Here is a 17,227-nt window from a genome sequence, read left to right on the forward strand (position 1 = left end):
TTATGGGGTTTTCGGGGCCTGGGAAGGAGTGCCAGGCGATATCTTCGCACAGTTTGCAGGCGAGGTCACTCTATAAGTCAGGGGTTCCGGGCACGCCCGCCTCCCCCGCCGCCTGCCCTTCCCAGCCCAGAGAGGGTGGGGCTGAGAGGAAGGAGGGGCTCACCAGTCCTGGCTCCGTCCCGCCCACTTGAAAAAAAAAAAAAGACGCTGAGCGCAGGCGCAGAAAGATGAGCCTTCTGCCTTGCGCCAACTCTGCAAGGAACCCGAAAGCATGGAGGGGCGCGCGAACTCCCCGGGCGAGCCCCGCGCCTGGCCTACCCGGTCCGTGCTGTGCCGCGGCTGCGTGGAGCCACTCGTCTTCCTCGCCAACTTCGCCTTGGTCCTGCAGGGCCCGGTCACCACGCAGTACCTGTGGCACCGTTTCAGTGCAGACCTTGGCTACAATGGCACCCGTCACAGGGACAGCTGCAGCAACCACAGCGTGGACCCCATCGCTCAGGTAGGGGCCGCGCGCGTGGGTGTGGGGGGTGGAGAAGCGAGGAGCGTGGCCGGGGCGGGGGTGGCCTGGGTAAAGACTGGGGACGGCCGCGGGGGTTAGGATCTTGGGTGGTGGGCGGGGCGGGAGCAAAAGTTGGAGCCTGAGAACTGCGGTGTAGAGATGCTTAAAGCTGATGCAGATAAAGCGAGCTTTGAGGGTTAACAAGGGGGTATTTTCTGAAAAACAAAATGCACAACTTAAAAAGATGAGAGTTTTTTTCAATTTTATTTTTGGCTATGCTGGGTCTTCATGGTTGCCCCGACTTTTTTCTAGTTGTGTCAAGCGGGGGCTACTCTCTAGTTGCAGAGTGCTGGGCCTTCTCACTGCGGTGGCTTCCCTTGTTTGGGGACAGGGGCTCTAGAGCACAGGCTCAGTAGTTGTGGCACACAGGCTTAGTTACCTACAGCAGGTGGGATCTTCCCCGACCGGGAACCGAACCTGTGTCTCCTGCACTGGCAGGTGGATTCTTTACCACTGAGCCACCTGGGAAGCCCCAGAAATTGTCTTATTTAGCTGACTTTCTGAGGACTCAAGCCCTGGAGGCAGTCTCTCAGACAGCTCCGAAGGACTGCTCCTGAGAGTTAAGGGAGGAGCCAGGATATATAGGAGTTTTGTGATAAAAACCAGGTTGGAGAAACATCAAAAGATTACAAGTGATAAGTGTTAGTCACTCAGTCCTGTCCGACTCTTTTCAACCCCATGGACTGTAGCCCACCAGGCTCCTCCATCCATGGGATTTCCCAGGCAAGAATCCTGGAGTGGGTTGCCATTTCCTCCTCTAGGGGATCTTCCCAACTCAGGGACTGAACCCTGATATAGCAGCAGCATTTTTCATTCACAGTGGTAAAAGTAAGGAATGGATCTTACAAATTTCCCATACCCGCTCCAGCATCCATACTAAAATTCTCTTGAGGTTTAGGGCTTCAGAGAAAGTCCTGATCCCTGTATCTCCCAGGTTGGTGACAGTGTGGGGGGTGGGCAGCCCAGAGTGAGGGATAGCTCGCCCGCTCCCCATAATACAACTCTTGCCCCCATAGGAAGTGGAGACACTTACCTCCCATTGGACCCTCTACATGAACGTGGGCGGCTTCCTGGTGGGACTCTTCTCGTCCACCCTGCTGGGCGCCTGGAGTGACTGTGTGGGCCGCCGCCCGCTGCTGGTGCTGGCCTCCCTCGGCCTGCTGCTCCAGACCGTGCTGTCCATCTTCGTGGTTCAGCTGCATCTCCACATTGGCTACTTGGTACTGGGCCGCATCCTTTGTGCCCTCCTCGGCGATTTCAGTGGGCTCCTGGCCGCCAGCTTTGCCTCCGTGGCTGATGTCAGCTCCAGCCGCACCCGTACCATCCGAATGGCTCTGTTGGAAGCATGCATTGGGGTGGCGGGAATGCTGGCGAGCTTCATTGGTGGCTTCTTGCTCCAGGAGCAGGTTTATGTCAACCCCTTCTGGCTCGCCTTGGCCGTGCTGACCGTCATGACTCTCTATGCAGCATTCTGCTTTGGTGAGACAGTGAAGGAGCGGACACCTACCCGTCTCTTCACACTCCGTCACCACCGATCCGTCATCCAGCTCTATGTGACCCAGGCCCCGGAGAAGTCCAGGAAGCACTTAGCCCTGTATTCATTGGCCATCTTCGTGATGATCACTGTGCACCTCGGGGCCCAGGACATCCTGACCCTCTATGAGCTGAGTGCACCCCTCTGCTGGGACTCTCGGCTGATCAGCTACGGTTCTGCAGCTCAGCAGCTCCCATACCTCACCAGCCTGCTGGGCCTGCGGCTTCTGCAGTACTGCCTGGCCGACACCTGGGTGGCTGAGATTGGCCTGGTCTTCAATATCCTGGGGATGATGGTCTTTGCATTTGCTACCATCACACCCCTCATGTTCACAGGTAAAGTGTATGGGTTCAGCTACAGTTTGTTTCAGAATTACTGGGTGGCCATGTGCTGTCCCCAAATGCAGTTCATGCCCGTGTCTTTGGAAACATCACTGTGGCCCTAGCCTGCACTGGAGGACAAACGACTAAGAAATCTCATTACAAAAAAAAAAAAAAACAACCCACCAGTTATACAGAAAAGATTGACCTTCAGTAGCCAAAGTAATTAATTCACATTACCAACCATAAATATTGTAAGATAGAGCCAAAGACAGTAGTATCGCTTGTACACTAATTGCTTCACTCCTACCTCCCCTGGTGCTTTTAAGCAAAGTCCATGCTGCTAATGCCTTAATGCTCACTTCTCTGATAAGGATTACAGGACCTTGGTCAGCTTCTTTGGGTTTTTTTAAAAAGCCAGCCTTCTCAGACCACAGCTATCAGATTCCGACTTGTGTTAGTTCTTCTTTTTTTTTTGGTTGGAGGGGACAGCTGAAAATGAGGAAGTTCATTTTCCTGAATGGACAGATTTATTTTAATAGAGCCTGAAAATGTGTACAGTCAGCCATTCAGTAATCAAAGAGTAAAACAAAATTTTTTTTTAAATGTCTGGCATGGAGGCACACGGGCTTTCTCTTGTTGTTGCACATGGGCTCTAGAGCTCGAGGGCTCAGTTATTGTAGCACTTGGGGCTCTCTAGTTGCAGCACGCAGGCTTAGTTGCCCCGAGCCATGTGGCATCTTAGTTCCCCAACCAGGGATCGAACCTTCATCCCCTGCATTGGAAGGTGGATTCTCAACCACTGGGCCACCAGGGAAGTCCCAGTAATCACAGACTTCTTAATGTGGCTGCTCTTCTGGACAGTGCAGCTGATGGGGGCCAGGCACCTTTTCCTTCTACACACAGCATCTTCCACGCACATCTCCCATGTGCTGGGCTCAGTGCCTTCAGGGCTGCAGAGCTGATGAAGGCACTGTCATTGCTCAGGGATTTGGGTGCCTGTTACCTTCAGGGGCTCTGGAGGCGGGGCCTCATCGTGTACCCACTTTGGAGGCTCCACTGTCCTTTAACAGTTTGCAGTTTTGCTGAGGAGGTAACAGTTGCACAAGGGAGAGAAACAGTTCCTAAGGAAACAGTATAAGCCTTTGAGTCACTGAATGTCCATTGAAAAGGAACTCGCATTTCCTGTGTGCTTACTGTGCGCCGTCATCGTTGCCTTCCTCATCAGGGAAGTTCTTCCGGTGTCTAACCTGTGTCCCTCATGGGTGGACACAAGAGCTCTGCTACATCTCACTGGGGCACCCCCTCCCCAGCCCCATTCTCTTGATCTTTCCTTCTTTCTCCCCAGGGTACGGGCTCCTTTTCCTGTCACTGGTCGTCACCCCTATCATCCGGGCCAAGCTATCTAAACTGGTGAGGCAATCGGAGCAGGGTGAGTATCAGGATCAGCCCACGTCTGGTTCCTCAGGCCAGTGTTGCCTAAACTGGGCTGAGGGCAGCCATAGGCTGGGAGGAGCTTACCTTCCTTCCTCCCACCCTGGAGAAGTAGCTAAGACAACTGCATTGCTGTCCAAGCGCCCAGGGCTGCCAAAGGACCACAGGGATTTACATTTCCCGACCAAATTAGAGTCGGAATTTGCAGTCAGCTGCATGTGATTATGTTCTTTTGCTGGGCTTATGTTTTTAAGCCCAGCAGAGGATTTACCCTTTCCAGAATTCAGCTTTTCCATCTGCAAAATGGACGTGACCATGCCACAGGCCCCTGCTTCCCTGGGGTCACAGTGTCCGAGCTCGAAGGAGACAAAACAACTTGGTGACTTAGGTTTCATTGTTTCCAAGTGGCAGGTGAAACAAAGGCCCAGAGTGTTCAGTTGATTCACCTAAGATCACTCAGTAAGTGGTGGACCTAGGTTGCACACCCAGGTGTGGTTTTAAGAGCACCAGGGCTTGGGATCTGGGTTTTTAGTCCTGGCTCTGTCTCACTGGCTGTGTGATCTTGGGTAGGTCCCTCTCCCTCTCTGGGCCTGTTTCCTCATCTGTAACACACATGAATTGCTCTTGGTGACATCTGCAGGCCCTTCGAGCTCTGACAGTCTGATAGTTTAATCTCAACTTCTGTTAGGTTAAGCTTCAAAGCAAAAGTGAAATGAAAGTGTTAATCACTCAGTTGTATCTGACTCAGTTGTGTGCGACCCCCTGGACTGTAGCCCACCAGGCTCCTTTGCCCTTGAAACTCTCCAGGCAATAGTACTGGAGTGGGTTGCCATTCCCTTCTCCCAGGGAGTCTTCCTGACCCAGGAATCAAACCCCGAGTCTCCCACACTGCAGGCAGATTCTTTACCATCCGAGTCACCAGGGAAGCCCAGGGTTGAGCTTACTTTGCAGAATTCGTGTTCTGTTGGCATATCTATAAAGAGCAGTTTCTCAGGTCACTGGGTCTTTAGGCCAGTGAAAACATCTGGCTTATCCTCCTTTTCCCTTCTACCCGGGAAAGAAGTTCTGGTGATGGCAGAGATTTTCATGTCATATATCCCACCGTGGGTTCTGTTGTCTCCAGAACCATTCATTCACAACCATTCTGTTGTTTCCATTCATTCACTCAATAAGCCTTTTTCTAGCGCCTTCACTGTGCCCAGAGATGCCAAGAGGAACAGGAGAAAAGAACAGCCTTTGCTAACTGACTGCCTCTAGGAGGGCAGGCCCGGGCATGGCTGCTTTACCTGTGTATATAATGTTACCAGCATTCCTAACAATCCATGAAAGGTAATGTCCTTGTTTAACAGAAGGGGGACAGAAACCCAGAAAGGTAAATGACTTATTCAGTGATTACACAGCTAATAAGTGTTGAAACTGAGAATTAACCCAGAAATTTATCCTAAACAGGAGATGATTCCAAAGGGGATAAACCCCACACGATTTTATCAGACTTTATCAAACTTCTTTGAGAAGACATCACACATCCTTGTAATAGATTTAATAACAGCCGTTTGTTTTAAGCACATGTGCTCTCCATGTATGACCTCACTGAAGCCTTATCACACACAACATATGATGTAGGGTTTATAGGTGAGAAAGGTCAGACTCAGGTGAAGTGGCTTGCCCCCGATTACACAGCTGTTAGGTAGTAGTGCCAGAATTTGCATTTAGGTCTTTCAAATTGCTGTGTGGTATTTATTTCTTCACAGGCGCTCTCTTTTCTGCTCTGGCCTGTGTGAATGGCTTGGCCATGCTGATGGCCTCCGGCATCTTCAACTCGCTCTACCCAGCCACCCTGAACCTCATGAAGGGCTTCCCTTTCCTCCTGGGAGCTGGACTACTATTCATCCCAGCCATCCTGATGGGGTAATACAGGGCTGTGACTCACGGTCAGAATGGAGCCGTTTACCTAAAGGGCTCCTCTTCCTCCTCCTCCCAACCTCCTCGTTTCTGGAGCTCTTCCCCTGTGGGTGTCTCTCTCCCCTTGCAGATGGTTGTCTGATTCTCTGGGAGCGGCTCTCCTGGGGCAAGGCAGAGGCCAGTAGGGGAAGGGACACGCTCACAGTGCTGCTCGGCAGGGCTGTGTTCTCGCACTCAGATCCCCTCGCCCCTCTCCATTCCCATTTTACAGATGCAACAACCGTGGCAGAAATGTGCTAAAGGGAAGCCTGGAGAGCTTCCTGGGATAGTTGTGGCTGGGCCCCGTGCTCACCTGACCCACTTGCTTCTCTTCCCCCGAGCCCTCTGTTTTGTCTTCCACCTCTTAGCTTGGGGAGCGGGGTTACCTGGACCAGCCCACCCAATAAAGCCCATGTCACTCCTCCAGGAGTTGAGGGTCCCCCGCCCCATGTTAAGTTTGAACCCTCTCTCTGGTCTCTCACAGGATACTGGAAAGGGATAATCATTGCCCTGAATTCCAGGAGTTTTCCCAGAGCCCCTGATCTGCCTGGACCCAAGGACAGAGGGCAAGAGGAGCAACGTGAGCACTGACCAGCTGGAAGGAGACGCATCTGGATCCCAGCCCTTAGCATAGCGGCAGATCCCCCCAAAGGGCTGTGTTCACCTTGGACAGGATGGTCAACCTGGACCAAGGCCCCTGCCGCATCCACAGCTGTGCCAGCCTATGACTCCTAGATCTTGAATTGTCACCCACTCAGGGCAGGTGGTGGGGGAGCCCCTATTTGGAACAGGGGTCTGTTTACCCTTTAGGCCATGAATCACACAGAACCCTTCAGGGGAGGGGAGAGGTCCTGATGGAGGGACCAGTTGAAGCCTGAGGGCTGGCACCTCTGCTTCCGAGCCAAACTGGGCAGCTCAGAGTGTTCAATTCATCACTCCTTAGTGATGAACATGGTACCTTTGGGGGAGGGGGTGCTGTGGGAGGGACTCGGTGTCCCCTGGAGGGAGAATGCTGCTGTCTCTGGGTGGGAATTAATCTGCTAGGCTTAGCAGTGCCAATCATCATAAGTCAGTATAATCGCCCCGAAATGAACTTCCTGGCTCCCCCATGGCATTAGGCTATGGGGCCTTGTTTTCCCAGTTTGCCCACCATAGACCAGGCAGCAGCAGCTTCTGGAAAGGACAGGAGCCCCCAGAGTTGCCATGAGATTGGTACCGGGCACAGCTGGCTCAGTCCTCATCTGACTGCCCATTGTCTTCTGAGCTTCTGGGCAGCAAAGCGCTGGCACGCTTGCATTAGGCCAGTGGAAAAGCTCTGGGCAGAGCCCTGGCTGCTCATTCCTCGGAGTCAGAGATCCACTCCATGAAGGCACCCGTCCCGATCTTCCTGGCTACACCAGCCCAAGCGGAATCAGTTTTTGCTACCACTCAGCTCTCTAACACTCCCCATCTCTAGGCATTTCAGCAGGGCCATGTGCCGACACCCTCTCTTGAGCACCTGTAAGTCAACAGGAACCTGGAGATGGGCCCAGCCTCCCCCTATGGTTCAGGAGGCCCAAGTCCCAGAGAATGCGGGGCCCATTTCTAGGGTGTTAGGGAAACCTGAAATTGAAAGGCAGAATCAGATTGGGTCTTAAGGCACTGGCTTTGATGAGGACCATAAACCCCCAAGAAAATCAGATTAACACCTGACTCTTCAAAACAGAACTGGCCACATGGCATGGCCCCCTGCTGGTATTTCCGCCCTCATTCTCTCTCACATGCCCTGCCAGCCAGGTTCCTGGTTAGAAATCACGCAGGTAAAATGGGGGTGGCCCAAGGCAAACCAAGGTCAGTTGTGGCCTGTTACCAGATTCCCTTGTCACTGTCCCCTGTCGTGAGATCAAGTGAGGAGAGGTCCCTCTCCTGGCCCAGCGGTGCGGATGTAGGCAAAAAGGCTCTGGGTTGACCTCAGGCCTGGAATCTACTCCAGGTACCGCCTCTGACTCGTATGTGGCCTTCTGTGAAGGGGTAGCTCAGCGACACCCCCCAATTATCTGGTCATGGGTTCGACAAGTTAGGAAACACTAGATTAAATATTGTTCTTAGATCCTTCCTACCTCATACATTCTAAAATGGAATGCCTCTATTTGTGGGGCCCCAGGAAGGCTAAATGAGTTGGAGCTGGACTTTAGACTTTTGTGTGTTTCTTGGTCATGAGCAAGGTCTTGGTCTAGGAGAGGGCTGGGATGGGGTGAAGCTGACTCAGCCCCATAGTGGGGGCAGCAGTTACAGCCCATCTAAGCAGAAAACTCTGACCCTTTCAAAGCAATGTCAGAGCAGGCTGGGGGTTGGGGGGAAGGCTGTTTCTCAGCCCTCTGTCTCAGAAGAGGCTCTGTGAGGCCAGGCCTAGGTGGACAGTGAGGGCCAAGGTGCCTGCCCTGGCTGCAATCGGGGCAGTGGTTGGTTATGGCGAGGGAGGCAGGCCCCTGAATGCACTGGTGAGGGTTTTTATTTCAGCTGCTCCAGCAGGGCCTGGAGGCTGGGCTCTGATTCCCCAGAGAGAGGAGGCAGGCAGTGGAGGGTGTGCTGGGCAACTTCTCCGAGTACTGCCGGTGAGGGGCCTCTGGAGGGAGTGGGACTGATGGGGAACAAGAAGACAAGGCCTTCTCTGGAGGAGACTTGTCACATTATATTGTTACTGCCTCTGCTCTTGGGGGCAACATCTGCTGTCCTGTCCAGGGCCTGACACTGGTGGGCGTTCATGAAGCATGAAGGAGAAAGGGTCAAGGGCACCCAGAGGACTGGCTAGTGTATCTGGCAGGGAAGGGAGCGGAAGGAAGGAGTTCCAAGCCTGAAGCAAGACCTTTGACTTTGTATAGATGTGGCTGGGGAGCTCCAAGGGGGCCTGGCTTGCATCCGTGGGAGGCAGCTCTGGGACCTAAGCCAGCTGTGAACCCACTGCCCCTGGGAGGGGAGGGGCTGGGCTGGTGCCTGCCGAGCCCATTAGCTGGAGCCTGCATTTATTGGCAGGAGATGCTCTCTACCCCTGGCGGAGAGAAGGACCGAGGAACACTTCTGCTGAGTTATTTCTTTATAGCCTCTGGGTCAGCCGTCTGTTGTGAAAGCCTGTCCCCCATGGCTAGAGTCCTGGGGGGCAAGAGGGAAGCTGGCCGTTCTGTAGAGCAACAGCCCTGCCTGGGGTGCAGCCTCCTGGATAATTCTCAAGGGAGCAGTGCCCCTGGCCAGGGACGGGGCGCCAGGAGGCCCGGTCTGCGTCCTGGGGCTATCTCTAATGACTTGGGACACTGGGCACGTCATTCAGGTCCTTCTCTGTCAGACGGAGATGATACCAGGTAAGGTTGCTCTGGTGATTATAGGCCAGGGGGTGAAGTGTCAGGGAAATGACCAACATCTGTGAGGCCTTAGAGCCTGGCTGCCTAAGGTACTGAATGTCATTCCTTGGTCACCAGCTTTAGCCTACCCAGGAGTTCATGAGGAATGCAGGAACTCGGGCCCCACCCCAGGTGTCCTGAATGGAATTTTAACAAAATCCTCCTGTGATTCAGGTGCATCCCATCCCCCTCTTGAGGATCTTGCTTCTCCTCACCGGCTTTGCCCCTCCCCTCCCAGAGGGCAATGGGTTCACACCTTGGGGAGCTACAGGTTCTGCCCAGGCTACTTCTGCTGCCCCATGGGGCTGCCTCGCTCCACCTCCCTGAGTCAGTGGGTGGTGAGCAGCCTTTGGTGGGTGGATGGGGGGCTGAGCCAGGCTGGGCAGAGGCCTGGCACACAGCACCAAGGCATAATAGGTTGGCTAGCTGCACTCTGAGACACAGCCTCCCCTGCTCAGGCCTAAGCAGGAGCTGCCTTTGCACCCGTGAGCACAGGCTGCAGCTGCTGACCAGCCTGAGTGAGGGCCGGCTCGCCATCACCCTGACCCCAGGTGTGGCAAAGGAGGCTGCACATCAGGAAGGCTGGGGGGGGACCTGGGGTCAGGCCAGGCTAGCTACGGGCACTGAGTGGCTATGAGGCAAGGCCACAGGGCGGTAGGAAGTGGTGAGCGCAGGGGCCAGGTGCACCCTCAATGGAGACCATGGCTGGTCTCTCGTCCCTGGCTGGCTCCCAGGCCCAAGCCCTTGCTTGACGGAGAGGGGTGGCCATGGCACCAACCCCTGCTGGAGTTTGCCTGCCTTCACTCTACTCAAGCTGGCTGTTGGCAGGGCAGGAAAGCTTAACGCACAGAAAACCCTCCTCCTCCAGAACCTCCTCAGAGCTGAGCAGTGACCCTTCCACACTCAAGACAGGAACCGAGGGCAAGGGCCTGGGGGAGGTCTTAGCACCCCCAATGCCTGGCTTCCCTTCTCTTTGCAGATACTGAGGATGTTGGGTTTGAGGTGGACCATGAGGGCAGGGGAGTTAGCTATTTCCTGAGAAGAGCCTAGGCTGCCTCAGCCCAGGGAGGCCAGTTTGAGGGGCTGTTCCACTGGGGTGGGGAGGATGAGGGAAATGGGAGTCATGATGGAAATGGGAGCTAGGGGCTGGTTAGATGGGGCCCAGGGGGTGCAGCGCTCTCCAAACTGGTGTCGGAGCCAGCAGACGAGTCCCGGGAGGAGCGGCCCTGCAGGAAGCGGATGATCTTCTCAATGGTGGCCTCCTGGTACTCGTGGGACCACCTGTGGGTACACAGGCGGCTGGGTCAGAGGGCTGGGCAGAGGGTGCTGCGGGCCGGGGGCCTGTGTAACCCACCCCGCCCCCTCCTCACTTGATGCCGTTGAAGGTGAGCACAGCCTGCATGTCCTCCGGCAGGGCCTGGGGCTCTGGCCACTTGAAGCCGTCAATGACAGGCACGATGTTCTTGCCACAGCTCAAAGCAGTCACGATCTCCTAGAGAAAGAAGAGAAGAGACGACACTGGGGACCCATCTTGGGGCCCTGGGGCCAGGCAGGCACTGGGAGGGATAGTAGCCCAAGGCTGAGCCCAGGGTTGAATGCTGGTCCTGAAGTCCACCTTGACTTCTTAACCCACCATGGTATAATAAATACACACACACACATATATATATCTATGTGTGTGTGTGAATACATATTTATAGATGCTTCCTAGATGGCTCAGTGGTAAAGAATCTCCCTGCCAATGCAGGAGACACGGGCTTGATCCCCGGGTTGGGAAGATCCCCTCAAGAAGGAAATGGCAACCCACTCCAATATTCTTACTTGGGAAATCCTATGGACACAGGAGCCTGGTGGGTTATAGTCCATGGTGTTGCAAAAGAGTTGGACACAATGACTAAACAACACCAAATATATATATATATTCTTGGCACAGAGCTCCTAAAGCCCTCTCAGATGACCTGGGGATGGGGATCTGTGCCTGGATAGCTTCAGGATGGGGGCTCGTGGCCAGGAAGAGGAAGCTGTGATTAGAAGGTTGGAACTTTCAGCCTCAGCTCCTCTGCCCCCCACAGCCCCAGGACGAGAGAAGAGGGGCTGGATTGAGACGTCACTAGTGACTCAATCGTGCCTACATAATGAAACCTCCATAAAACCCTTAAGGACTGACCAGGTAGGTTGGTGAACACATCTAGGTGCAGAGAGGGTGGCCTGGAGAGGGCATGGAAGCTCCATGCTTCCCCTGCCCACGCTCCCAACTCCCCCACCCACTGCTTACCTTGCCCTGTGCATCACTTGTATTTAAATGTTCCTGAATTGTATCTTTTATATTAATAATAAGCCAGTAATAGTTCTCTCCTGAATTCTGCACATCATCCCAGGTCACACTAGTGGTAGAGAACCCGCCTGCAAATGCAGGAGACATAAGAGATGAGAGGCTGATCCCTGGGTCCGAAAGATCCCTGGAGGAGGGCATGGCAACCCATTCCAGTATTCTTGCCTGGAGAATCCCATGGACAGAGGAGCATGGCAGGCTACGGTCCATGGGGTTGCAAAGAGGCGGACACCACTGAAGCGACTTAGTGTGCATGCACGCACGTCATTCTAGCAAATTATTGAACCTGAGGGGTGGTCATGGGAACCCTCTGAATTTGTAGCCAAGACAGACAAGCAGTGCAGATGGCCTGGGACCTGGGACTGGGTCTGAAGTGAGGGCAGACTTGTGAGGCTAATCCCTTAGACTAGAGGTGTGTAACCTCCGGGATCTAATGCCTGATGATCTCAGGTGGACCTGATGCAACAATTAAGTCCACGTCCCCCTCCCTGGCCTCTGGAAAAATTGTCTTTCATGAAACCGATCTCTGGTGCCAGCATGGCTGGGGGCTGCCGCTAAACCACGGCATTTGACGCTCATTCTAGGCAGGTAGTGAGCGTTGGAACTGAACTGTGGGACAGCCAGCTGTGTGGTGGAGTGGAGAACTAGTTGTTGGAATGGGAAAAAAAATCCCAAACAAATTTTAGTATCAAGAAGCACATCCCACCCCCAGCATCCAGACTGATCCGTCTGGAGCCCTGCCAGTTGTAGTCCTTACTCATTTCTCAAACCTCCTCCTTTTTCTCCACCTCCAGCCCACCACTGCCCTGCTCCAACCCCGTATTACCATTAAGCCCCACCAGGTCTCTTCTCATCCATTCTAGCCTCCTCTCATTCATCCTCCAGGTTGCCCCTTCACCTGGCAGCTCTTCGCAAAATGCAAATCTTATCATGTCACCCCCTACTTCGAATTCACGACTTCACATGGCTCTTAGAATAGGGTTCAAGGCTCTGTGTGATTGTCCGCAACTCACTCCTCAAACTCCACTCTGCACTGTCCCCTCAGCCACACAGATCTCGCAGCCTCTTAGATTTTCCATCCTCCCTCCCTGCTCAGGGCCTTCTCGTACATGCTTCTTCCTCTGTCTAGAACATTCTTCCCTTCCCTCTCACCTAGCTAATACCAACTCATGTTTCTGATCTGAGCTCAATCAGCTTTCTTAGAGAAGTCCTCCCTCACTTTCCCTGACCAGATCAGATGCTCCTCTTACAGGCTTTCATAGGCTCTGCAGCACTTGCTACAGTTGGAGATTTAAATTCACCAGTGAGAAATTTACTTAATATCTGTCTTCTCCACCAGACATAAAGGTGGGGACGATGTACAGGTTTCACTCCCCTTGTATCTTCCGATCTTTCACAAAGCCCTGCCCACAGCCTGCCTTTGCTAAATATTTAACAGCTGAGGGGCTGTATGAATGAATAAAATAGTACAGCATTTGGGGGTTGCACTCTTGAACCATCAGATCTGTGTTCACCTCTGGGTTCTCTGACACAGGCTCTGTTATGTGAGGCAAAAACAACAGGCTCTCAAAGCCTGTTTTCTAATTTCTAAAATAGGGGTAATGATAGTTTCTAACTTGTAGGGTTGTTGGGAGGAATAACTGCTATCCCACGGCAAGTGTTAGACTAGCAATCAGCATGCAGTGTGTGCTTAATAAATAACAAGTGTTATCATTTCCTCCTCTGTAAAGTGGGGATAATAAAACTTACCTCACCAGGTTGTTCTGAGGATGTTGCTATTAATGGGTGCTCGGGTAAGTGCTTATTGAGTGTTTTTTCCTTTCAAGGAGAAACCCCAGAGATTGGACTTTTTGAGTGCAGTTCACTTGCGGTTTTCCATATTGATTACCCGCTATAAATGTGGCTTCGCGGAAAGTAGTTTCAAAACCAGAAGCAATTAAGCACTAAAACCAACCAAGGAGGGATGATGGAGCCTTTGGGACTGGTCCAAGGCGAAGGCTCCCACCACCTGCCTGCTCCCCACTCCTTGCAGTCAGCTGGAACAGTGAGGCATATCAAGCACCCTTGTGAAACAGAGCCTTCCTGGGGAAGGAATCTCTGTAACTTCAACCCCGACTGGCTTCTGGGGAACCTCTCCATTTTACAACTGAGAAGAAGGAAGCCCAGCGAAGGGATTTGCTCCCAAGTCACACACATGTGAGCCCGGGGGGCCCAGACTCAAGCATTCTGATTCCAAGTCCAGGGCCATTTCAGCCAAGCTGTCTGCCTCTCTGCTGATCACCTGGGTGAATTCTGGCCCTGCAGCAATTTATTGGAGAACCTTCAGACATTTGCTTCATCCATTAAACAGAAGCAAAAGATAGGGATCTGTGCTCACTGCACAGATTTAGAGGCTGGCCAAGAAATGACTTGCTCAAGATCAAACAGCCAGGTAAGAATGAAAACTGAGTTGAGTCTTCTGACCTAATAAACCTAGTAGATATGGACAGAGGTCTTGTCCTAAAGCAGCCAAGGAGACAAGAATATGCCCAGAATGACTAGATCATATATAAATTGGTGTCAGTGTAAAGTCAGGTGGGTAAAATTCTTACTTGCTATAAGAACATGGAGAACAGAAAAAGCATCAAGGGAGACTTCATGGAGGAAGTCCATTCTCCTGCTCATCTCAGCTTCATCAGAATCATCTGTTTGATCATTGACTCAATTATTCTATAAAGTCTGCCAGAGCCTACTTTGTCCCATGCATGGTTTTAGGCATCAGGCATGCATCATGAACAAGGCAAGGTTTGTGCTGTCCTGGAGCTCACAATGCTCCTCTTTTTCTCTCAGAAGGGTGCCTGCCACCTACTCTAAGCCATGATTCTCCAGGGTGTCTCTCTGACCCAGAATCCCCTCCCCAAACCAAACCCAGTGTTCAGCCCCTCCTACACCCTGGAGTTGGGAAGAGATGCAGTCACTCTGGTGTCAGCTGAATCCAGCCCTCAGATCTGAGTCATAGGATAAAGCTGAATCCGAAGAAAGTGCATGGGCTTTGGAGTCAGAGAGACAAGAGTTCAAAGCCCAATTCTGATTTCTGCCCCAGCAGTGTGGCCATTAGAAAAATTGTTCTACTTCTCTGAGCCTCAGTTTCTTCACTGTAAAATGAGAAGGCAAGACCAGTAATAATGTAGGTTTCAGCACTTTTCTCATCCCTACCTTTGTTCTTTGCTCATGCTGTTTCCCTGCCTGTGATGCCTTCTCTTCCACTGACATAAATTCTTTAGACTCAAGTTCTTCTTCCATGAAGTCTCCTCTGATTTTTCCAGCCCTTGATGCTTTTTCTGTTCTTCATGTTCTTATAGCAAGTAAGAATTTCACCTACCTGACTTTACACTGACACCAATTTATATATGATCTAGTCATTCTGGGCATATTCTTGTCTCCTTTGCTGCTTTAGGACAAGGTCTCTATCCATATGACTGCTGCTGCTGCTGCTGCTAAGTCGCTTCAGTCGTGTCCGACTCTGTTCGACCCCATAGATGGCAGCCCACCAGGCTTCTCTGTCCCTGGGATTCTCCAGGCAAGAACACTGGAGTGGGCTGCCTTTTCCTTCTCCAATGCATGAAAGTGAAAAGTGAAAGTGAAGTCGCTCAGTTGTGTCCGACTCTTAGTGACCCCATGGACTGCAGCCTACCAGGCTCCTGCTTCCCTTAGCCCTGGTCCCAGTTTCTGCTGACTAATGAGTAATGATTAATAATCTACAGATGTGATACCCATCCATCCATCATCCATCCATTCTACAAGTACTCAATAAGTTTTACTGTGTGTTATGCACTCAGGATACGATGGGGAAATTACACAGTAGTAGTACTCACAATAATTGTATTAACAATAATAATTGCTGCCATTATACAGCAATTATGTGCCAGGCATTCTGCTAGGCACTTCACAAATTTTAGCTCTTTTAATCCTTGTAACACTACCCTAGGGAGGTAGGTACTATAATTATCCCACTTTCCAGTAATAAACATGAAACTCAGGAATTAAGTAACTTGCCCAAAGCCAGAGCCAGGATTTAAACTCACAGCTTTGCATTCTTAACTTTTCCACTGTGCCTATCACTATGCTTTTCTGCCTCCGTTCCCTCACAGAGGTTATTTTTCAAAGCACGTTGATCCCTCTCTGACCCTCACAACAGTTCTATGAGGTGAACAGGACAGGTAAATTATCCTCGTTTTGTAGATGAGAAAACGGACTTGGAGAGCTAAGTAAGTTGCTACAGTCCTGGTACAGTCACAGTGGTGGCTCCTGACTTCCAGCTGGGCCATGGAAGTTGCTGGCACATGCAGACAAGAAAGAGAATAGATCACTAGTGGGAAGCTGCTATATAACACAGAGAGCCCAGCCTGGTGCTCTGTGATGACCTCTTGAGGGTGGGAACCTCAAGAGGCAGGTGACATATATATATATATAAGTAAGACCAAGTCATGTTGGACAGCAGAAACCAACACAATATTGTAAAGCAATTATCCTCCAATTAAAAAAAAAAAAAACACCAAAGATAGCAGAAACATATAAAAATAAAATATAAAACAAACTGAAAGACTGAAAGGGGAAGCGGAGCCCTGGGCCACGGGCCAGCTCTGGGGTGACCCAGGCCAGTTCTGGGGTCACCCAGGCCAGCGCTTACCTTGTGCACCCAGTCCTTGCAGTCATGGTCTTGCATGCACTTGTCTAGAGCCCCAGCTGACAAAACCAGCACAAAGTTGCGGGCACTCATGATGCTCTGGATGAGCTTGTCCTCGAACTTGCCAGCTTCTAGCTTCTCCACATCGATGAAGACACTGAAGCCGTGCAGCTGCAGGTGCACCTTCAGGAGGCTGCCAGGAGGCCCGGTGTCACTGCCGGGACCTCACCCCGAGGCCCCAGGCTGCCTGCCGGCCCGCCCCCCTCACCTGGCCAGCTGGGAGCCCGTGTTCCGCCGGTAGCTGATGAAGACGTCTGGAGCGTCCCCGCTGGGCTTGCCACCAGTGCAGGGCAGTGGGGAATGCAGCATTTCTGAAGCAGACAAGAGACGGCTTGGTGACGGTGGACCTTCCCCATCGTTCACCATGAGGTACATCAGCCCCTGCACACCCTGCCCTCTCAGCCCAGCCCAGGCAGAGTGGCTTGCTCCCAAAATGGTCAGAGAGGGCTTCCCTGGTGGTCCAATGGTTAAGAAGCTGTTGGCCAGTGCAGGGGACACGGGTTCAATCCCTAGTCCGGGAAGATCCCAGATGCTGCAGGGCAACTGAGCCTTGAGAGCCACAACTCCTGAGCCTGTGCTCTAGAGCCTGTGCTCTGCAACAAGAGAAGCCACCTTAATGAGAAGCCTGTGCACTGCAATGAAGAATAGCCCCGCTCACGGCAACTAGAGAAAGCCCACAGGCAGCAGGGAAGACCCAGCACAGCCAAAAATAAAATTTAAAAAACTTAATCAGGACCTGGTCTATGGCAATTGATGATAAACATTAGCTATATAGTAAATTAGTAAATTAAATAAATTAATAAATCAAGAGGGCTACTAGAACCCTAGACTTCACCCTGACTTCCCTAAAGCACCCACACTTTGTAAGCTGTCGGCTAATAGGATAAGCCCCTTGCCTTCCCACCCACATCCCCATGTTAGTCACTCAGCTGAGTCCATTTTTTGCAACCCCGTGGACTGTAGCCCACCAGGCTCCTCTGTCCATGGAATTCTCCAGGCAAGAATAC

The 17,227-nt window shown here is 52.1% G+C and overlaps 2 protein-coding genes across 2 annotated transcripts in view; one reads left to right on the top strand and one right to left on the bottom strand.

Moving 5' to 3' along the window:
• Positions 1 to 216: 216 nt before the first annotated feature.
• SLC46A1 (solute carrier family 46 (folate transporter), member 1) lies at positions 217 to 7,891 on the top strand. Its single transcript, XM_010861422.1, has 5 exons — positions 217 to 499; positions 1,576 to 2,428; positions 3,762 to 3,845; positions 5,599 to 5,755; positions 6,273 to 7,891. The coding sequence occupies exons 1-5, from the start codon at positions 272 to 274 to the stop codon at positions 6,328 to 6,330; spliced, it is 1,380 nt and encodes a 459-aa protein (XP_010859724.1). The 5' UTR covers positions 217 to 271; the 3' UTR covers positions 6,331 to 7,891.
• Positions 5,373 to 17,227, bottom strand: part of SARM1 (sterile alpha and TIR motif containing 1) — a 26,138-nt gene continuing 14,283 nt past the window's right edge. The window contains exons 9-12 of the mRNA XM_010861691.1: positions 16,429 to 16,531; positions 16,164 to 16,353; positions 10,533 to 10,654; positions 5,373 to 10,443 (exon numbers count right to left, since the gene is read on the bottom strand). Coding sequence (XP_010859993.1) covers positions 10,302 to 10,443; positions 10,533 to 10,654; positions 16,164 to 16,353; positions 16,429 to 16,531 — 557 coding nt within the window. The 3' untranslated portion in view covers positions 5,373 to 10,301. The remainder of the gene's footprint in view (positions 10,444 to 10,532; positions 10,655 to 16,163; positions 16,354 to 16,428; positions 16,532 to 17,227) is intronic.

The sequence above is a fragment of the Bison bison genome, unplaced genomic scaffold (assembly GCF_000754665.1).
Source record: "Bison bison bison isolate TAMUID 2011002044 unplaced genomic scaffold, Bison_UMD1.0 scf7180017864472, whole genome shotgun sequence".
NCBI lineage: Eukaryota > Metazoa > Chordata > Mammalia > Artiodactyla > Bovidae > Bison > Bison bison.

Bases quoted from the DNA above. Each gene is read 5' to 3' on its own strand.
- SLC46A1 (XM_010861422.1), top strand. From the start codon at position 272: ATGGAGGGGCGCGCGAACTCCCCGGGCGAGCCCCGCGCCTGGCCTACC. The intron at 500-1,575 runs GTAGGGGCCGCG...TTGCCCCCATAG, and splicing joins GCGTGGACCCCATCGCTCAG to GAAGTGGAGACACTTACCTC. The intron at 2,429-3,761 runs GTAAAGTGTATG...CTTTCTCCCCAG, and splicing joins CACACCCCTCATGTTCACAG to GGTACGGGCTCCTTTTCCTG.